This window comes from Homarus americanus, unplaced genomic scaffold (assembly GCF_018991925.1).
Source record: "Homarus americanus isolate GMGI-L3 unplaced genomic scaffold, GMGI_Hamer_2.0 scaffold40841, whole genome shotgun sequence".
Lineage (NCBI taxonomy): Eukaryota > Metazoa > Arthropoda > Malacostraca > Decapoda > Nephropidae > Homarus > Homarus americanus.
In genome coordinates, this window is record NW_024739413.1 from 301961 (window position 1) to 324036 (window position 22076).

At 40.1% G+C, this 22076-nt stretch overlaps 5 protein-coding genes across 5 annotated transcripts; all 5 read right to left on the reverse strand.

Annotated features, from left to right (window-relative positions):
* Positions 1-5001: 5001 nt before the first annotated feature.
* On the reverse strand, positions 5002-6248 carry LOC121874761 (larval cuticle protein A3A-like). Its single transcript, XM_042379051.1, has 4 exons — positions 6194-6248; positions 5717-5806; positions 5378-5518; positions 5002-5248 (listed from the first exon to the last, which is right to left on the reverse strand). Exons 1-4 carry the CDS (start codon positions 6203-6205, stop codon positions 5093-5095), a joined length of 399 nt encoding a protein of 132 aa, XP_042234985.1. The 5' UTR covers positions 6206-6248; the 3' UTR covers positions 5002-5092.
* Positions 6249-9512: 3264 nt separating this feature from the next.
* LOC121874760 (larval cuticle protein A3A-like) lies at positions 9513-10822 on the reverse strand. Its single transcript, XM_042379050.1, has 4 exons — positions 10742-10822; positions 10304-10384; positions 9989-10129; positions 9513-9797 (listed from the first exon to the last, which is right to left on the reverse strand). The coding sequence occupies exons 1-4, from the start codon at positions 10751-10753 to the stop codon at positions 9603-9605; spliced, it is 429 nt and encodes a 142-aa protein (XP_042234984.1). The 5' UTR covers positions 10754-10822; the 3' UTR covers positions 9513-9602.
* A 1884-nt stretch (positions 10823-12706) lies between these two features.
* On the reverse strand, positions 12707-14219 carry LOC121874753 (larval cuticle protein A3A-like). Its single transcript, XM_042379041.1, has 4 exons — positions 14148-14219; positions 13661-13750; positions 13232-13372; positions 12707-13035 (listed from the first exon to the last, which is right to left on the reverse strand). The coding sequence occupies exons 1-4, from the start codon at positions 14157-14159 to the stop codon at positions 12805-12807; spliced, it is 474 nt and encodes a 157-aa protein (XP_042234975.1). The 5' UTR covers positions 14160-14219; the 3' UTR covers positions 12707-12804.
* A 1920-nt stretch (positions 14220-16139) lies between these two features.
* On the reverse strand, positions 16140-17581 carry LOC121874763 (pro-resilin-like). The gene is made up of 4 exons (XM_042379053.1): positions 17475-17581; positions 16985-17071; positions 16529-16666; positions 16140-16390 (listed from the first exon to the last, which is right to left on the reverse strand). Exons 1-4 carry the CDS (start codon positions 17484-17486, stop codon positions 16232-16234), a joined length of 396 nt encoding a protein of 131 aa, XP_042234987.1. The 5' UTR covers positions 17487-17581; the 3' UTR covers positions 16140-16231.
* Positions 17582-19509: 1928 nt separating this feature from the next.
* Positions 19510-20822, reverse strand: LOC121874755 (larval cuticle protein A3A-like). Its single transcript, XM_042379044.1, has 4 exons — positions 20769-20822; positions 20365-20445; positions 19967-20107; positions 19510-19830 (listed from the first exon to the last, which is right to left on the reverse strand). Exons 1-4 carry the CDS (start codon positions 20778-20780, stop codon positions 19600-19602), a joined length of 465 nt encoding a protein of 154 aa, XP_042234978.1. The 5' UTR covers positions 20781-20822; the 3' UTR covers positions 19510-19599.
* Between the last annotated feature and the right edge of the window lie 1254 nt (positions 20823-22076).

Genomic DNA, 22076 nt, shown 5'->3' on the forward strand with positions numbered 1-22076 from the left:
TGCTGTAGTAAGAGTCTAAATACAACAAATTATTGGTCATGTATCTCAATTTGTTACATCACTCGAGAAGAAAATCACCACTGTGGCTCCCATTTTCTGTATCAGTGTGTGAGAGTTGGCCAGACTTGTGGGTAAGGACGTACCTCGTCTGGCTGCCGGGCGTACACCACCGCCAATCAGGGAGGCGATGTTCACGTATTCCGAATTGAGTGATTTGCGTTTTTAAAACAGATTTTTGTACATTAGAACAATTCCATAGTATACCAACACGAACTTGATAGAGGAGGACGTGATTATACCTATTATTACCTGAGCTCTTGATTCATCACCAATGCATTTTTTTATAGTCGTGTGAGATTATTGTGGTCATACATAGGTAGGTGAGCATATTACACAACCCGGATCATTAACATTATTATGGGTTGTGTTATTGTTGGAAGCGTCAAGGTCCCTCATGATGAGTGAGAAGCTATTGTTGGGAGTATTGCTTATTGAATTAATTTACACACAAAACTGTACCTTAAGATTTTTTTTTTCTTAACCTTTTTATTGGTGTTACAGCTGAAGTTGACACAGATTTAGTGGTGTGAGGGTTTGGGTTGGTGTGAGGGCTGGGACTGGTATGAGGGGCTGGGACTGGTATGATGACCTGGGCTGCGGATGGGGTGTAAATGGGGTCTGGGGGTGGCCGTACTCTTAGGGGTACTGAGCCTCGCAGTCATACTCAACCTGAGCCTGGTAGCCGCTGTAGTCATCCGCCACGTAGTTTACCTGTTATATAGGATACATTTTAATAACGAACTATATAACTTGTGTAACTCGGCGCCGTTCAGCTAAAAAAAGGGGAGATACAAAACTGTCCGTCTATTACAAGGAAAAAGTTCGAGACCATGTTTATCTAACGTTATTCCCTTGTATATTTGGGCACGCATTCACATATAGTTAACAGTCAACTTTCCGTCTGCTTGCGGCCATCTGGGAGCTGGGCGGTGTAGGAGCCCCGGACAGTGCTTCCGTCAGATTCTTCGTTGTGGCCAAAGTCAGTGCCAGAGTAGTCGTCCTGGAATTTGTATGGCATGCCATCCTGGAAGATTGTGTCAGGTGTTAAGTGTAATTCAATAACAATGTGTCTTTTAGTAAGTCTCATCGTAAGTCATTTTATTATTTATCATCCTCAGTCTTGATAATATGTTTGTGTTTAACCTTTATGAATTATGACTTGGATTGACCTGCTTGTACTCGGACTGATGTGTAGAGGCAGTGTAGCGATCAGCCTGGGCAGCGAGCGCCACACTCACCAGCACCAGGGCAGCCAGAGTAGGGGAAGTCTTTGTAATTAATTTAGCTGATGTTGGGACGTGATTCATCTTGCTCTGTGGCAGTAAGTGGCTATAAGAAGTAGTAACCTTTTGTTTTATAGAGGAAGAAAATGACAGGTTTAGAAATATTACCTTAGCGATTATATTAGTTGTAGTAGAGAAGTGTCAAGTGATATGGAAGAGATTGTTCAAAACTTATATAGTAATGATGAACCTTGGGTGACATGTGTAGTGGCCCAGGACTCCTGCAGGGTGTGAGTAGGAGGCGCCACGGAGAGCCAAATTATGGATAGGAACCCCACTTACAGGAGTCATGCACCGTCGAGGCTGCAACTGTTTGTCTATTTTTGTTACATTTACCTTCATCATTGTTCTTGGGTGGTGTAGAAAGTTTGACTATTTTTTGTGGCTGCACATCTCGGTTAACTGACTACAGAGATGACTTACATAAGACAGTCTGTAATCCGTAGTTGTGTCGCGTTAGTGTAGCATGTGTACGTTGGTGATTGAAATTATATGGTATTTCTTTTGTAGATCTCCAGTTATGATTTGATAATTTGTGTTGTGACGATAAAGGCTATTTGTTTACTTTCTTGCCTTATCATAACACAGGACTCTTCACCTGTGTCAATGTTGTCTGAGCTATACGTTAGTGTGTCAATAAATGCTTCACCGGATCCTTTGAACTCAATGATATTAAGTCATTGTTCTCGGCGGGTTAAAATATCTTACTAGACAAATTCATTACACTTAGGGATTTTAAGTCATCGTCCTCAAGGGTTAAGAATATTTTGTTCGAGGGGTTAAGTCATCGTCCTCATGAGTCTTAAGATTTTCAGGGAAGTCTGCGAGTCTTTCTGTTGACGGTAGACTCAACTTGACCGACTGTCGCTGGGTAGTTGTGAGTCTATTGTGTGAGTCTTTTTTTGTTTTTTATACAATATCTTCATGCCAACACACGAACCCTTACTTGATGACCTCATGTGCGTTGTTCCGAATAAGTTAAAAGTAAAGGAAGGAATGAGAGAGAGAGAGGAGGAGAGGGAAAAGGAGGAAGGGCGATTGAGAGGGGGAAGGAGATAGAAATGGAGGAGGGTGAGGGGAAGAGAGACACTGTGGAATGATAAAGGGAGGGAAAGAGGGAGGAAGTGAAAGAACCTGAGGGAGAAGAGAAAGTGAGAAAGTAAAGTAGATTAAAAGAGTTAGGGAAAAGATGGAGTGATAGAGGAAGAGAGAGTGTGAAGGAGAAAGGAAAGAGTGAAATAGGAAGTAAGTGTGTGTGTGTGTGTGTGTGTGTGTGTGTGTGTGTGTGTGTGTGTGTGTGTGTGTGTGTGTGTGTGTGTGTGTGTGTGTGTGTGTGAAGGAGATGAGGAAGCAGGAGAGGGAGGGGAGAGAGAGAGAGAAAGGGGAGGCAGGGAGAGAGAATATGAAGGAGAAGGGGAAAAAGTTTTTATTTAAGTCGGGTTAGCAACAAACTTTGTCTTCGTCACAAATTTCAAGAACAAAGAGGTTCCGGTTCTTTGCAACACAGGACTTGTGGCTTCGTATTCAGACAACAACATTCTGGTAATAACTATGTCTTAATTGTTCAAAATATATATGACTTAAAACTATATACTGTATGACGTTCTGTGTGTGTGTGTGTGTGTGTGTGTGTGTGTGTGTGTGTGTGTGTTTCTTTTAATTGTTCAAAATATGTTGGAAGGAAATGTAAATTATGTGAATAAAAACTTAAATATGATTTGTGTTAACCGGTTTGTTTGTTTGTTTGTTGTATACATTTGGTTCAAATTGTCTCTCGTTTTGTTTGTCGTATTGATCTGTCTGGCCTTTGTGTACGGTGTTGTGGTGAACAGTGTGTGTGTTGTTATGTTAGAGAGAGGCCGTACATGTGTAGTCACTAAGTCCCATTGCACGCCTTGGCTAAGACTCCGAGCTACTGGGACGAGACTGTACTTTCATATTTACTCGTAGGTGACGCTATGTTATCTCACTGAGGATTGGTATAGTTTCGTATAGGAGTGTAAAGGAACAGAAGTTAGTGACTGTACAAGAGTTATTATTAAGCAGGACCCGGATTGATGCTTCTCCGGAGGTGATGTTTTCTCGTAACTGTAAATGTAAAAATGCATCTAGATGACTGACTTAAAACCAAAGCATAAATATGGTTCAAAGTGGTATTACATTGACACACTTAGCCTTATAACTGGATACGTTCTCAAAACACCATTAGGAGACAGTTACCATAAGCAGCCTTTATGGATCAAACCTGGGATTGTGTGCCGCTTACCTAGCTGGAGGGGAGGATAGTGTCGGTGGTGGCCATGAGGCTGTGATGATGGTCATTAATATCAGGACCTCAAGGAAAGTGGTGTAACCCTTCAGTAATCATCCTATCTTGTCTTGTCGTCTACAGTTTCCTGACGGCTCGTGTCCTGCGGCGACCTAGTGATCATACCGATTTTCTAGTTACGTGTTTTTTATTTATTTATAATGTTATCAGTTGTATAATGAAATATCTAGAACGTTAGTGTAATTTCCACGAGGACGATTGGAAAATCGAATCCTTTGATATTGCTCAATTCATATTGGACATTTATATGTAGATGTATTTTGATCTTTAATTATTGAATGTCAGTAGCCAATAACCTTTGAAATTTGGCTGAGTTCAATCTGCGTTTCAGAGAATCAAAATTTATCCGTCAAAAGAGTGAGGGGGCCGAGTGTATGCGACGCTTTCTTTATGTTTTAAGGGTTGCACTCTAATCTACCCACGTGTTAATGAGTACCTAGCTATTATTTTTGGTGAGTGAAGGCAACTGAGTGCAGTGCCGACAATGCTTATTACAGTGTGTTGTACCTACACTGGCCCTAACGGGGAGTCATGATTTTGGGATCTATTGTAACTGTTCACCGTCCCAAAATAAATTTGGTTTAATGGTCGGAACCCCAAAGGAGGAGAAACAAAATGGATAAAATAGTTTAAGAAACGTGTATGGGAGGGGTGGGGGTTGTTACACTTGCCTTCATTATAATAGCTCTGTAGTGAACTGGGAGTACCTGGGAGAGCACAGAGGTTGGGGATCATTAGGCCTTTTCCCTAACTTATTGTGGGCAATTATGGCCATAATCGAGTTGCTTGAGGGAATAGTACTTGCTTACATACAGTATATATATATATATATATATATATATATATATATATATATATATATATATATATATATATATATATATATATATATATATATATATATATATATATTGGGGTGAGGTTTGGGTCTCCTCCAGAGGGGAACCTGAGTATACAGAATGTTATTGTGTTGTATAAGCAACACAAAGTGGGATGTGAAAGTGAGCTTATTGATAAAGATTATTGTTGTCATTATAGTGTAGTTATGACTCCTTGTACTTGGCTGTGGCGCTGCGGGGATTTGTATTTATTTTTAGTAATTTGTTGGTTTACGGTTGTTTAACACATTACATTATAGTAGGCCCTTCAATGGATTGACTTTACTGTATTTTTTCTCTAAAGTTTCTGTTGGGTGACTGTGGTACCTGTAATGTTGGTCCACAAGTCGCAAGCTTGTTGGTGTGTATTATAAATAAGGCCTTAGCTAATACATGAAAGTGACTTAGTTAAGGCTGTACACCGTGGTGGGATGTACTGAAAGAGAAGGAACTCATGCAACATTTTATTGAAATTTAAAAACAATTATAACAGTGACTAGGCGTGGGGGGGGGGGTAAACTATCTTGAAGTGGGTGGATCAATCAGTTGTAGGCTGGTGGGTTGTATGAGGGTTGAGGGTGGTATGAGGGGGAGGGCCTGAAGGTAACGGGTGGATTGTATTTGTGTGGGTGCTGAGGCTCGCCGTAGTACTGCACGTCGGCGACGTACCCTTGGGAGTGGTCAGCCACATAATTCACCTGGAGTCAATTGAGGAATTTCGTTTTAATTAATACTGAGTCAGTGTGAGTAGAGAGAGAGTATTGGTCACTCAGTGTTAAGCGCTACTGGTACTGTATTCAGCTGACTTAAGTGTTAAAGACACGTACCGTCTGCTTGCGGCCGTCAGGGAGGTCGACATTGTAGGTGCCCTGGACGGTGTTGCCGTCAGAGTCCTCGCTGTGGCCGAAGTTGGTGCCGGCGTACTCGTCCCTCACAGTGTAGGCGAAGTTGTGCGGCATCCCGGGTTGCTGCGTTATGCAAAGTAATTGATACATTAAATGTGAATATAACATGAAGGTATATATTATAGTCGAAAATCTATCACAAATATACCGTATATTTTAATCTATTTCATTTAGGAAAACAATAAGTATTCATGTGCTCCAAGATAAAATATTTATAAACGTTGTGGTTAATTTATGTAATTCACAGAAAACAAAACTAACCTTATAAGTGTTGTGGTGGGGTGGGGGGCCATAGAGGTCGGAGGGGACAGCTAGAGCCACGCCGACCATCACCACCATCACCAAAGCCGCCTGTGGGAGAGCTGGTATTTAATGAATGGTGTTGACAGCCTGTATATACCGTACATCACGAGGTTGTTTTTGTACAGTACGTTTAGGTCAGGTCAGGTCAGCCCTTTGTGCGAAATTTATTTTAGAACTTCAGGTAAGGATAATGATTAATATTGTATGTATTGGGTGTACGAATATGTTTTAGTTATTTTTTTGTGTAATAGTCGTAGGTACTTAAGTAAATATGTAAATTATGTAATATAACATAATAGACTGTCAAGTGTATTTTGTTCTGGGGACTCAAACGTCGCCCAGTGTCAATTGATATCATAACTTTAACATTCGTTCTTCTGTTCCTTCACTCTTTGTTGTTTGTAGAGGTTTTTTATGTAATGTATTATATCAAACCTTAGGAGCCATGTTGTGTGTTGTGGAGGGAGTGTCGCTGGTAGGTGACTGATGCTTGTGTTCAGTGTGTGTGTTTTTATACTAACCTTCCTCTCTCTTTCTCTTAATTCCCTCTCCTTTACTTCCCTGTCCGCCGCTCACCCTGCACACCTGCTGCCATCCTTCTGACAGCTGTATGATGGGTGTCAGCCTTATGTCCAAGTATACGAGAAATTACGTATCTGTGCCATTATCACGTCCATTCTGTCTTAAACAACATGGCGAAACTGTCGAGTTTTACGGGTGTGAGCCAGTTGACAGTCTATTTTAAGGAGTGAAAGGTAGGTAGAAAGTTGCTCTTCTGTTATTAGTGCTAAATTCACCTCTTTTAAAATCTTAATTGTTCAAGAAAGTCTGTCACAATTGAGCTAACTAAAGGCGAACAGAAATGGCATTGTGATAAAATAACAATTATTATTTTATATTTTTTTTTTATGTAATTGTTGGAATTTATCAGTTGTTTAAAGTTTCTTCCTTCCCAATTTCTAGTTGTCGTTGCTGCTTTCCCTCGTGTCGACTACCTGGGAGCGCTCCAACTGATTACACTCCATTTCTACCTGTCACATTTGTTGCTTAACGAGGAGCAGAAAATAAAGTTAATTAAGGTGAGAAGTGAGAAAGCAGTGGAAGGTAAAAGCAAAGTAGAGAAAGACACAATGAGATGGAGAGGCGTGATTAAGAAGGATATGGGAGATTTAGGAATAACGAGTGGAAATTAACACAGGAATAACGAGTGGAAATTAACACAGGATCAACAACAGCGGTGAAGGAAGACCCAAGAGGCAGATCCAACAACAGATATTAACTATATAGGGTCAGTTAGCCACAGATGAAAAAGGCTGTTGTTGTTGTTGTGGACACTTATGGCAGGACACCAGGGAAGGATGAACGAAGTTGACGTTGTGTTGTGGAGACGAGGAACTTCGACATGTTGGTAGCCGAGTGAAATTTTTGTGCCGACGAGATTTATGATTTGTTTTATGTTTTTGAGGGGGGGCAGAATTTTTGTAATTAACTGAAATTAATTATGAGTTAATGAGTATAAAAAATTACTATTGTGTTAATTAGTGAGGAAAAATTTAATTGTGTAAAGTCAATACCATGTAATTTATTCCTAAAATAATTAATTTACTAATGAAGTTTGTGTGCGACGTATACATTAATAAGAGATACACGTCACTGCCTTCGCTAAGTTTGGGGGTGTTTATAGATAATAATTTCAAGTAGACTAGAGTCAGCCAGGTCTGTGGTATACTGCAACATTCTTGACCGGAACTTTTTGACCAGCCAGCACTGACACCGCTTTTGATTAACACTTATGCTTTTTTGTTAGTTAGTTTTTTTTCTTCTAACTATTGTACACACAACTTGACCCTAGACCGACATGTTTTTTTCCTACCTGAGTTTTTATGGAGGTTCAGTGCTTCCATTCCGGGACCTTTACGATCAGACAAATTCAGCTTGTAGCCTGGCGGAGATACCCAGGTGACCAACAGTGTCTAGAGGAGGTGCCCGGCTGACCCAGAGTACGGGAAGGAGTTACCGAGTCCCGGGGCATGTATTGTTATGTTTACTTTGGAAGGGTAAGAGAAACAATGGGTAGAGTCAACAGAAACTGCCCGGAGGAACAACAGGTGGAGGATGAGCAGTAGTACGAGCAACAGGTGGAGGATGAGCAGTAGTACGAGCAACAGGTGGAGGATGAGCAGTAGTACGAGCAACAGGTGGAGGATGAGCAGTAGTACGAGCAACAGGTGGAGGATGAGTAGTAGTACGAGCAACAGGTGGAGGATGAGTAGTAGTACGAGCAACAGGTGGAGGATGAGCAGTAGTACGAGCAACAGGTGGAGGATGAGCAGTAGTACGAGCAACAGGTGGAGGATGAGCAGTAGTACGAGCAGCAGGTGACGGCAGACGACATACCTCTCGTGACTGCTTCCCTGCGTGTCATACTGTTATAACTTTTGTTCTCTTCTGCCACGCACGGTAACCCTGGTCTCGGCCACAATGTAGGTATTGGTCATTATCTTTGACACCAAGGAGGGAGAAAGAGGTAGGAACAAAGAACCCTACGGATATTACCAAATGCCATTGTCCTTGGTTAAGTTTGACGTGGTTAATCTCCCGGGTAGAGCCATTGTGCCTTTACAGAGATAATTAGTCTTTATGCTCTCTGTCGCTTAACGGGGAGACACCAAGAATTACCGTCAGTGTGTGTGTGCGTCCGTCCATTCGAATCTTGAACGTGATACCCTGAGAATGACTTAAGCATAACCGGTTCAGTGTTGCATTAAACCTCTCCTGTTAGTTAGATGATCTTTATTTGTCTTTCAGATTGTGGGAAGTTAGGAATTGTTTTGTCTTCTTGGGTCACTAGTTATAGCGGCGGGGACCTGCATCCACTAGAAGCTGTTTACTTTTAATACTTTGGGAAGTTCAGGTACAAGTTCAAGTGCTGTATGGGTGAGTGAAAAATCCGCCAGCGAAATTAATTAATGAAAATCAGTAGACTGTGTTGAGAGCCACGTATTTCATCATCAGTGTCTTGTAAGAGGATTAGAAAATCTTACCTTTTGTTATCTGGTGAGTCTCGGGACTAAGGCCTTCAGATGTTTAAAGGCGATGTACTCGGCGTCTTTATCGGTTTTGTAACTACCGAACCCCAAACGTCTATCTCATGAATATATTGAAATGCGTGTTACTACCTGTTCTCACACTGCTCTTAAACAACCTTTGGGAATATAGTAACAGTAAGAACTCTCCATGTATTCCACGATGGAGGGTTTAAGTTATATGCTTACTCGTGATTTACCTTTGAATTGTCTGTTTCTAGTCTTGTAATGTTTATAATTCATAATGGAAAGTCACATAGTGGGTATTAGATATAAGTTTGACTTTACATTTACGTATATTGCAAGCATTAGATGTTTGAGTCGTTCCATCGTAAATGAAGGTGTAGCTACTTCATTCGCATCTATTATAATAAATAAATATTTAATGTTACAATATGCCTCCATCTTAAAGTACGAATATTCTGTAATGTTACGTTAGGTAGCAGTATGTTATAGGTGTGTGGGAAGTTACACAGGTAAGACTCGCATTATTTGTGAGGGTTCATTTACGGAAAGGTAGCAATTTTACCCATTTTTTACGAGGCTGTTGTACATAATTGCAGACACAACACCACGCCATAATACACAGCAGCAACAGATATTGGTACTATCCCAGTAAACCTCAGTTCTAGAGGTTAAATTTACTTGGAGTATAGTGAAAGGGAATATGCAGTAAGCTATGTGTTTATTGTCAACAAAAACATTTAAAACAACAGTGACTAGGCCGGGGTAAATGGTGATAGTAACAGCAGTAGCCTTCAGTTATAGGATGGTTGTGGGTGGTATGAAGGCTGGGGTGTGTATGAGGGCTGGGGCTGGTATGAAGGCTGGGGTGATCCATAAGACTGGGGCTTGAAGGTGATGGCGGGACCTGACTGGTGGGCGTACTGGGGCTCACCATAGTACTGCACGTCGGCAACATAACCGTTGGAGTGGTCAGCCTGGTAGGTCACCTGGAGTACAGAAGGTTATTGTATCAGCAATGAACGTAATCAAGAATTGGTAGCCACTGTTTCAATATCAGTGGAATCAACACTTCGAGAACGATGTTTTAATCCCTTGAGAATGATATATCAACCCTTTGAAAAGATTAAATCAAAGGGTTAAATAATTGTTATTAGTGTTAACCTGTAATGACACGTACCGTCTGCTTGCGGCCGTCAGGGAGGTCGACATTGTAGCTGCCCTGGACGGTGTTGCCGTCAGAGTCCTCGCTGTGGCCGAAGTTGGTGCCGGCGTACTCGTCCCTCACAGTGTAGGCGAAGTTGTGTGGCATCCCGGGTTGCTGTCAAAGGTGATGCAATTATTTTTATTATTTTCGTAAAGAGTATACCTACTTGAGTTCAAATATTAGTGCGTTGTCCCCGGCTTTTTTATTATAACATATTTCATAAAATGTCATGTATGATAAAGACCTAGGGCGTAAAATAAACCCGTCTTAATAATAAACATGACTGACCTTGTAACCTTGATGTGGGGGTCTGTAGGGGTCGGAGGGGACAGCGAGAGTCACGCCCACCACCACCATCATCAGAGTTACCTGTGGGAGGAAGGTGATGGTTCAAGGGAGTTGTCCACACTGGTAAATAAATTCTGTACTTAGAGCAGTACGGTGTTCCTAATGGTAAAAGACAATACACCTTTTTTATGTGGTGCGAGGAAAAAAGTAAGAAATAGTTTTTTATTTGTTATTGAAGTTATCGAAAACAGAAATACCATTACCCGAGTACTTGGTAAAATATTTTGTCCTGCTGTAACTGAAAATTGTTTTAACCCCCTTTTTTTATCTTACTACACTAATATGGTCGTGATTTCAACTTTCTTGTATAAAGTGAAGTTATGACGTGCGGATAAACTACTTGATTAAGTAGTTTATGTTATAAGGCTTCTAACTAACCTTGTGAATCATGGTGCGGACGAGGGATGCTTGTGAGTGACTGATGTTTGTGTCTATCCCGCGTCTGCCTTTATACTGACCAGCCTTTCCTTCTCCTGTACTCACCTGCAGCTGTTTGACACATGACGCTCCTGTGTCCCATTAGGAACCAAAATTACATGTTGGCAGGTGTGTCGATCATCATTACCGTTGTTTTCTACCTCAAGAGTGTGCAATATGCATTTATTTGCTGATAATAACGGCATAGCGGTTCGTCTTAAGAGTGAAAGGTGAGTGGAAATTAGTGGTTCTGTTAATGTTAGTTATGTTTATATTCATGTGTGAGTTGTTGTCACTTCCGTCTTCCTCTCGTCTCTGTATTAATCTGAATGTTTACTGTCAAATTGTCTTCTACTCCGCCCTTCCATCTTCCTCTTGGTCTTTCCTTACCTGGTTTTCACTCATAAGCCATCTTGGAAAGCTTACCATCCATTCCCACGGTGTCTCATCCATGGCATTTGGTTGTGTTGTATTTCTCTGTTGTTAGTGGAGTTCGCCCGCGTTCAGATTTTTATTAGTGTTTGATCACCTGTTGTATTGACTCCAGGTCTGTTAACTTATTTTATTTCGATGCTCCAGGTTTATCTACAGTTGATATTTATTTTTTGTTTTGTTCATTGTTAAGCCTGCTTCTGTGAGTACGTTATTCCCGTCGCAATGAAAAATTTGCTGTGCATCAGGTGAAAGTTCCCAGATACTTAGATCATCACCAAACTGTAGGTCAACAACTGAGTGAGTTTTTGTACTTTTTGAGTGATTTCCATAGTCCTGTTCATGTAGTAATTAATTAATAAGACTAGAGAGGAAACAATTCCATGTTTAAACACCCAAATTTACTAGGAACTAATTATCGCCGCTATATTCCGTTTGTACTTTACACAGAATTCTTCAGTACTCCCTGCCTTTATTAGCTTACCAACTTACACCATACCCGCTGAGACGTTTCTTAGTGTAATGTCAATAGATTTATGAAAGCTGCGTTTGATGGTCACTCAAATTTCCTTACACTTTCTAAAATGTGGTGTTGGTTATAAATCAAGTTTGTAGTGCTTCTTGTTTTGTCTATAACCATGTTGCAATTCTCTTAGTTAGGGTTACCACACACACACACACACACACACACACACACACACACACACACGAGTTTCATATTAGTGACAGGGGTAATTGGCTTTTCAAGTCAGTGAAGATTAACTAGCTTTATTATGATCCATTTTCAAGAATTTTCTAGTATGACAACAGTGTAATCAAAGGCTATAAGGAGCAACACAGCGTTGAAGCCTGGTGGTGTAAACAACTAAAAGGGAGAAAAATTTTTTTAGACATCTGGTATCAAGTTTAAAAATAAGTTAATTATTCGATCATAGCGAAGCATCTGCATCCTATAAACTCATTATCATCTTCAGTTTTCTTCGTTTTAATGTCACTTGATTTATCAGTCACACTTTACTCAGTACAAATCGTCGACTGATATATTATTTATTAAACACCAGTGTGGTGCACTATGAGAGGAGACTCGCGTTCCACCGTCAGTCTTGTAAGAGCATTAGAATTGTAAGAGTATTAAAATATGCAGCCTAAGTGAAATCTGGTGAGTCTCACTTCTTAAAGGTGATGTATGCAGCATGTTGCATCTATTCTGCCACGACTGAAATCCTTTCATGGGTATGTTAAAGGAGTGTGTTGTATCTTGCCCTCTTTCTGTCTCAGATCACTTTAACAGTACTGTGTTGTAGTAAACAGGATACGGGGGATTTTCATGTTATCGTTGGGAAGATTGTCGTTGTAAGAGTATAGGAACAAAGTTTGCAGTTACTGTCCCAAGGCTTCTCTTTTTTCTTCCAGCTTCTTCTTAGGAATGTGATTGTTAAAAGATTATAGCATTTCTAGAAAGTGAATTAATGTTAACAATGATGAAAGACAGTATGCGGTAATATTAATCTTTATTGTCAACAAAACATCATGATTATTTAAAACAACAGTGACTAGGCCGGGGTAAATGATGATAGTAACAGCAGTAGCCTTCAGTTATAGGACGGTTGTGAGTGGTATGAAGGCTCGGGTGTGTATGAGGGCTGGGGCTGGTATGAAGGCTGGGGTGTGTATGAGGGCTGGGGCTGGTATGAAGGCTGGGGTGATCCATAAGACTGGGGCTTGAAGGTGATGGCGGGACCTGATTGGTGGGCGTACTGGGGCTCACCATAGTACTGCACGTCGGCAACATAACCGTTCGAGTGGTCAGCCTGGTAGGTCACCTGGAGTACAGAAGGTTATTGTATCAGCAGTGAACGTAATCAAGAATTGGTAGCCACTGTTTCAATATCAATGGAGTCAACCCTTCTAGAACGATGTTTTAATACTTCGAGAATGATGGATCAAACCTTTGACTTGAAAAGGTTAAATCAAAGGGTTAAATAATTGTTATCAGTGTTAACCTGTAATGACACGTACCGTCTGCTTGCGGCCGTCAGGGAGGTCGACATTGTAGCTGCCCTGGACGGTGTTGCCGTCAGAGTCCTCGCTGTGGCCGAAGTTGGTGCCGGCGTACTCGTCCCTGACAGTGTAGGCGAAGTTGTGTGGCATCCCGGGTTGCTGTGAAAGATATTTAATGTAAATATCTAGCGTTCACTTTCATACAGTACCGTATACAAAAGTTCTTTATTACAAGAAAATATCAACTTGAGCTAAAATATAACTGCGGTATCCAACAGCTGCTAAGATATGTATTTCATAAAATCTATTGTGAAATAGTTTTCTCACTTAACTTGGAATTTTTAGACATGAACTATTAATTTCAAAATATAGTACACTGTTTTTAATTTTAATGTTGATAATTATTATTCTGATAGAACCTAGAATACTCTCGAGAATACGACTGACCTTGTAACTGTTTTGTGGTGGGTGACTGTAGGGGTCGGAGGGGGCAGCAAGAGCCACGCCCACCACCACCACTACCACCACCAGAACTGCCTGTGAAAAGACGATGATTAGAGGGAGTTGTCAACATGCTTATGTACGAGCAGCTGAATTTGTGCATAGAGAAACATTGAAGTCCTGTTAACAGACAGTGAAAGTCCACCCTATTTTATTTAATGTTAAGAAACAGCAGAGTTAACCACTATTGCATTCTTGAAGCTAATTTTATATTATGGTGTTCTGTACTACCATATTGTATACAGACGTAGAATTCCAGTCCCTAATTTGGTGTTATTTTTAGCACTAATTTCTAAGACATTCAGACCCTTTTAACAAGAAAAACTTATCTATATCGAGTTGATCTTGTGTCCAACTTTTGTATATTGTGAAGGTGTGACATGTGAATAAACTACTAGCTGAGGTGGAGTTTGTTATACTTCATAACACGAACCTTAGGATTCATGCTGTAGAGGATGTTAGTTGTGGGTGACTGATGCTAGTGTTCAGCCCGAGTCTGTCTTTATACTGGCCAGCCCTCCCTCACCTGTCCACCACCCACCCACCCTCACCTGCAGCTGTGTGATACATGGACCTCCTATCTCTTTGTATTAACAAAAATTATATGTTGTCAGTTGCGTCGTGCATTATCACACCTGTTCTTCGCCTTAAATTATGAAGTTAGAATTATTATTACTGACAGTAACGCCACAAAACTTTGAGTGAAAGGTGAGTGGGAAGCTGATGTTCTGTTGTAGTTTGATGTACTTTAACATCCTTATTGTATCCTAATTGTTCTGCATTCACAATGTTCCTTGTTATCGGTATAACACAATCATAGGGACACGTTTGATGGGCTGCCACGTCACCTTATCAAGGTTGTGCAAACTAAGTAGTTTTAGGTATGTGCCATCTTATACTGATTCCTGGAATTCTTTAACATAAATATACTGTATATTTTCTATGTTAAGATTGGTTTGTTCCCAGTTTCTTGTGTGTCTAGATCAGCCTCGGATATCTTGATTCTGGATTAATAACGGCCTCGTTGATACATCCTGGTTTTGTACTTACTTTCTCCATATCTTGTTGACTCGAGCTGTTTCTTAACCTAAAATAGTGTACCTCAAGACCTTTCGTCTGAATTCAGCTTGTATACAGATCGTCTCCTTTTCTCTACCCGGGGGTGGCTTTGGACAATGCACTACAGTATTACATTAAACTGCCACTGGGCTTCCTGACTGATATTGGGGTTTTCACTATCCCTTTTTTATTGAAAATTATTTATGACATTTTGATGAAATTAGTTGCTGGTTCGCTATTATCCGGATGTTTCTCCCTATGAATATCTTGTTTTAGTAGAATGATTTTTCCGGCTGCTGTTTTCTCTTTCCACCGACCCTTTTCGTTTTTGTTTTGTATATCTCTCTGACTTATTGACTGACATGAGAAGGGAGGGAGGTATGGGGCCATAGGCATCCTCCCCTTCAGTGTTTGTAAGACGCGAATGATCATAGCGGAGCATCTGTAGCCCATAAACTCACTATTCTTTGTTTTAATGACACTTGATTCATCAGTCACACTTACTCAGTACAAATCGTCGACTGATATATTAGGTATTAAACACCAGTGTGGTGCACTATCAGGGGAGACTCACGTTCCACCGTCAGTCTTGTAAGAATATTAGAATTGTAAGAGGATTAAAATATCCAGCCTAAGTGATCTCTGGTGAGTCTCGAACTAAGGTCGTCACTTCTTAAAGGTGAGGATGCGGCGTGTTGCTTCTATTCTATCACGACTGAAATCTTTTTACGAGTATGTTTAAGGAGTGCGTGTTGTATCTTGTCCTCTTTCTGTCTGTTAATACTTAGTAGGCAGAACCTTGAAGGTATTTAATCTTAAATAACATTAGGAACTTTTGATAAGTGGTAAACATTCTACTCCATTCATCAGATCCTGTACTGCATTTCGCCTTTTCACATGCCAGGTTACCATATGAAGTGTGGTTTCATATGCAATGTCACTAAAACTAAAGGGACTTTATCACAGTTGACGTGTATTAACATTATAATTTACCATGAGGTGTTTAATGTGTACTAAGTTGTTAGTGATTTGAGTGATTGATTGATACATTTATTGAGATAAAAAAAAACATCTCAAAGGGATGAAGTGACATAAGTCATCCCCACCCCGGTCCAGGAATATCCCTCTTAGGACTATTAGGTCAAGTTATCCACAGTAGAGTTTTTGCTGCCATTTTCTTCATTAAGTTATTAAGATATTATACGTACACCGGTAGACTGTAGAACGAGAAGTTACAACACATTACCAGAGGATAATTTCCTTCTTACCCCTTGTCGCTACACTCCGTTTTATCAAAGATTGTTCTTAGCAACTTGCTTGTTAAAATGTTCAATGGAATTTATCTGGAGAATAATGAAAAGGAATATGGAATAAGCTAAAATTTATTGTCAACAGTAACACATTTTAAACAACAGTAACTTTGGTCATGGTGAAAGGTAATGGCAGTAGCAGTAGCTTTCAGTTATAGGTAGGTTGGGGGTGGTATGAGGGCTGGGGCTGGCCATAAGACTGGGGCTTGAAGGTGACGGGGGGATTGTATTGGTCAGGATGTCGGGCCTCGCCGTAGTACTGGACGTCGGCAATAAAACCTTTGGAGTGATCAGCCTCATAGGTCACCTGGAGGAGAGAGAATAAATTTGTATTAACAGTGAATACATTCCAGAATTGACAGGGGTTGACAGTTACAATGAACATTGTCATCGTGAACCATAAATAGTGTTTAGCTGAATAAGAACGTTATGTAAAGACACGTACCGTCTGCTTGCGGCCGTCAGGGAGGTCTACATTGTAGGTGCCCTGGACGGTGTTGCCGTCAGAGTCCTCGCTGTGGCCGAAGTTGGTGCCGGCGTACTCGTCCCTCACAGTGTAGGCGAAGTTGTGTGGCATCCCCGACTTTCATTGAAATTTTTTCATATTAAGTTTATAAACGATTGTCTCGGGTATTAATAACTCAGGTATATAAGGATTATTTCGTGTATGAATATATATAGAAGCAAAATACTATATGAGTGCGGTATCCCCGACTGACTGCTTTATTTTGATGGGTATATATTAAAGTTACTAGGAATATTCTCCTTAATCTATTTTATGTTCAATTTTGTACAATGAAAATATTGCATTTTAGAATCATTTGTCTTGGATTAAGATGTTGCTGTGTATGTTAATGACATAAGAAGTACAATACTGAATTTTATATTAAATAGGACTGACCTGGTAACCATTTTGTGGTGGAGGTCCGTAGGGATCGGAAGGGGCAGCGAGAGCCACACCCACTACCATCACCATCATTAGAGCTGCCTGTAGGGAGATGAGAATTAAGGGGAACTGTCAACACCTTCCTCTATAATAAGCTATATAATTTATATGAGAAAAATCATTTAGGTTCTTCTAACAGCCGGAACATTTTTCCTTTTATTTTATATAATGCAAGGTGAAGGTAAGAGAGAGTCACTATTGTATTATTGATGCTCATTTTGTTTTAAGTTACTGTCTTACCAGATCAAAATATAAACAGTTAGTAAATTAACTTTACTGTAACAGTACTTCACCAGAGACTCGCGCCCAGCTTTATTAAGACAACCCTATTTGTGTCGAGTTAACCATGTTAAGTTTACTGTTTTGCTGCGAGAAGTTAAGCTCAGACCAATGAATGAATTACTGGTTTGTGTACAGTTTAATGTTAATGTTTCACGTCACGAACCTTTTGAGTCATGTTGTGTAGTGTTGGTGGTGGGTGACTGGTGCTTGTATCCAGCCCGGGTCTGCCTTTATACTGACCAGCCCCTCACTCACCATATGTCTGCTCCTCACTCTCACTTGTTGGCTTCTTCCTCCAGCTGTGTGGTGCATAACGCTCCTACCGCCAAGTAAAAACATAAACATTACATGTCGCCAGTTGTTTAGATCATTACAGTTGTTTTCTGCCTCATGATTACTAAATTTGAGTTTGATTATTGATATTAACTCCATAAGTCTTAACAGTTATAAGCAAGTAGGAAGCAACAATCTGTAGTTATAGTTTAATATATATTTAAACCTTAAATGTATTTGTCTCAAAAATAAATGTTGCCGTCAATAGTTTTTATAGATCATTCATGTTAGTTTTGTTAAGGATACCATCACATCAGAACGGTGAGTAAGACATTATTTTTGTTTTGTGGTAAAAGTTGGTCTGGTTACTTTGTATACCAGTCCCCTACAAGTGACTGTCTCCCGGTTGAGTTTACTCCTGCTGACTTTTTAAGATGTTCTGGAAAGATCCTCATAACTTGTTCGTTGGTTACTGTGCAGAAGGGTAGGACTGCTGGCATTGCAATCTGGGAGACTTTGCAAATAACAATTCCTTGCTGGCAGACCGGAAGATATTTTTGTTGCCGTTGACAGACCTCCAATGAGAGGTTCACGGCCGCTGTGAACATGGAGTTAAGATCATCGTACACTCCTAATTTGTTGTTTTAACCTTTAGGCTCCTGGAGGTTTCCTTAAGCTGAATAAAATCATCTGGCCACGGACAAGTGCTTTTGGAGGAGATACAAGGCATCGTGGTCATCCTGGTTAGCTATTCTTTTTCTCATCCTTATTAAGTCGTCCACTTTCTTGAACACAAAGGAGGGACGTAGGCGCCCTCCCTCTCTGCTTTAATGACACTTGATTCATCAGTCACACTTTACTCAGTACAAATCGTCGACTGATATATTAGGGATTAAACACCAGTGTGGTGCGCTATGAGAGGAGACTCGCGTTCCACCGTCAGTCTTGTAAGAGTATTAGAATTGTAAGAGGATTAAAATATCCAGCCTAAGTGAAATCTGGTGAGTCTCGAACTAAGGTCTTTACTTCTTAAAGGTGATGGATGCGGCGTGTTGCATCTATTGTCACGACTGAAAATTTCTTCGAGTATTTTTGAGTGCGTGTGCCTTCTTATCCAATACCAGGACAGTATTTCTTAGGAACTAGCGGAAGGAATATTTGTTAAGTTTCGTTGGGAATATTGAAGTTGTAAGAGTATGGACACTTGACATAATATTGCCAATATCAGCGGGTATGGTCCTCTAAGATAAGCCAGGGGTATTTAAGCACCACCTGTCTTAACCCTGGGAGATAGCAGATACTGGGATGGACTGTGATCGCCTTACTCTTGTTAAAAAATGAAGGCTTCATGTTTGAACGGTAATATAGCGATCCCTAAGGACAATATTGTACTGGTGTTTGATGTTAAATACCCCCGGCTTATTTTCAATGACTATATCAATGGTTTATTTTTTATATTTCTTGTGCTCTGATGGGGATGATACATAAGATTGGCTATCAGCTTCGTAGTTGTTAAAAACAAATCTCTGCAGTTCACCTTCTCCCTTCTAACTTATCACAAGAACTTCATTATGTAAATAATTTATGCGGTATAAGTCTTCGCATTACTTTATACTGATGCTCATTATCATTAAATTTCATTATAAGATGTTTAGTGTGTACGAAGTTAAACGCTAGATTTTGCTGGATGCTTTATGTTTTGCTATAGTGAGACTTAGTTATCACTCCCTCGGGTATTAGATTATTGTAAATACTGTACATAAAAACACCCACGAATAATACACGGTACAATATACAATAGCAGCAGGTATTGTAGAGTTCTCACCATGACAGCTGTATCCCATATTATTCTTAGTGATACGAGATATACAAAGTTCCACCAAGTATAGAGATTAAATTGATCTGGATTAAAATGAAAGGGAATATGCAGTAAGCTATGTGTTTATTGTCAACAGAAACATTTAAAACAACAGTGACCAGGCCGGGGTAAATGATGATAGTAACAGCAGTAGCCTTCAGTTATATGATGGTTGTGGGTGGTATGAAGGCTGGGGTGTGTATGAGGGCTGGGGCTGGTATGAAGGCTGGGGTGTGTATGAGGGCTGGGGCTGGTATGAAGGCTGGGGTGATCCATAAGACTGGGGCTTGAAGGTGATGGCGGGACCTGACTGGTGGGCGTACTGGGGCTCACCATAGTACTGCACGTCGGCAACATAACCGTTGGAGTGGTCAGCCTGGTAGGTCACCTGGAGTACAGAAGGTTATTGTATCAGCAGGGAACGTAATCAAGAATTGGTAAAGGTGGACAGCTGCAATGGTAAATATCAGTGTTAACTGCTTATGTTTGTTAATCTTTTAGCATATGGATGTAATGACACGTACCGTCTGCTTACGGCCGTCAGGGAGGTCGACATTGTAGCTGCCCTGGACGGTGTTGCCGTCAGAGTCCTCGCTGTGGCCGAAGTTGGTGCCGGCGTACTCGTCCCTCACAGTGTAGGCGAAGTTGTGTGGCATCCCGGGTTGCTGCGAAAGATAATTAATGTAAATATTTTGAATATTTACCTCGCTTAGTGATCACTTTTAAATACAAAAACTATTTCGCATAAGAAAATAAATGAGTTAAAATAATAGTGCGTTATCCTTAAATTCTATTATAACCAACTGGGTTTTGTTTTGGATTGTAGGGAGGAACTTTTGAATTTGTAAACAATAATATGTTACTATGTATGATAAAGACCTAGGGCGTGAATAACCCCGTCTTGATATTAAACCTGACTGACCTTGTAACCTTGATGTGGGGGTTTGTAGGGGTCGGAGGGGACAGCGAGAGCCACGCCCACCACCACCATCATCAGAGTTACCTGTGGGAGGAAGGTGATGGTTAAAGGGAGTTGTCCACACTGGTAAATCTGTACATCCGTTAGCATTAACATATATACTCCTAACAGCGAGTGATAAAACTAAGTAGACATTTTTATTATTAAAGTTGTAGATTTTTAGTGCACTCTGTTCAAATGTTTAGTATAACGCTTGTCTATTGTTGCGAGTGAACATTTTTTGAACAGCAAGTCGTGGATTCAACCTTTCCTCTTTTTTTTTGGTTATGAATTGAGTGTAAAATAAAGTTATGACTCGTGAATAGGTAACATGATAAGGTAAATTATAACGTTTGTTTATAATGAACCTTGTGAGCCATGTTGTGTTGTAAGAGGTTGGTGGATGACTGTTGCTCGTCTCCAGCCTGTGTCTGCCTTTATACTAACCAGCCCCTCCCTCATCTGTACTTACCTGTCCACCACTCTCCCTCACCTGTTGGCAGTTTGCGTTGTTAATTATTACACCTGTCTTCTTTGCTAAAATTACGAATTTCCTTCTTATGTGCAATATTAACTCCATAAGACACGAGTGAAAGGTTGATAAAGAGGTTTAGTTATGGTGGTTTTGTTATATAATGTAACGTTTTTAATGATTTATAACAATAATTAATTTACTTGAATATTCAGAACGGCACAACTTCAAATTGTTCAGTACCGTACTACGTTAACCCCCGAATGTATTGAATTACACTATTGATTAAGATTGGTAACCCCTGAGAACAGTGACGTCACACCCTTCATGTTTGTATGTATATATATATGTGTGTGTGTGTATATGTAATATATATATATATATATATATATATATATATATATATATATATATATATATATATATATATATATATATATATATATATATATGCAAGTAAATCACTGTAGGTGCGCGTGATCTAGGTATATGCTGATAACCACAAGGAAAGAAGAAAACACGAAGTTCCCAAGCGCTTTCGTGTAATTCACATCTTCAGGGGTGAGTACAGACTAAAGAGAAATACAAACCAAGGTGTATATATACAGAGGAGGGTGAGACCAGGTCCACAATGGTCAGGTATTAGGTAATGACCCTACTAATCTTTAAATAGCACACAACGGTTGGTGGTCAGGTCAGAGGGTAAGGTGACCCAACTTTCTCACCTGGTTACAAATCTTCTTAATTACAAAATTGTCCAGTTTGTACAGGCCATTACTCAAATTCATGTTGAATGCTTCGGTATGTTTAATAAGACTAGATTCTATGATGTTCCTACTATCAATTGAATTACAAGGTAATATTGAGGAGGCATTATCCCAGTCAATGCAATGCTTATTATCTCTCAAATGAACAAACAGAGCATTGGATTCCTGGCCTGTCCTAACACTGTATTTGTGTTGTTTAATTCTACCGAAGCATTCAACATGAATTTGAGTAATGGCATGTACAAACTGGACAATTTTGTAATTAAGAAGATTTGTAACCAGGTGAGAAAGTTGGGTCACCTTACCCTCTGACCTGACCACCAACCGTTGTGTGCTATTTAAAGATAGTAGGGTCATTACCTAATACCTGACCATTGTGGACCTGGTCTCACCCTCCTCTGTATATATACACCTTGGTTTGTATTTCTCTTTAGTCT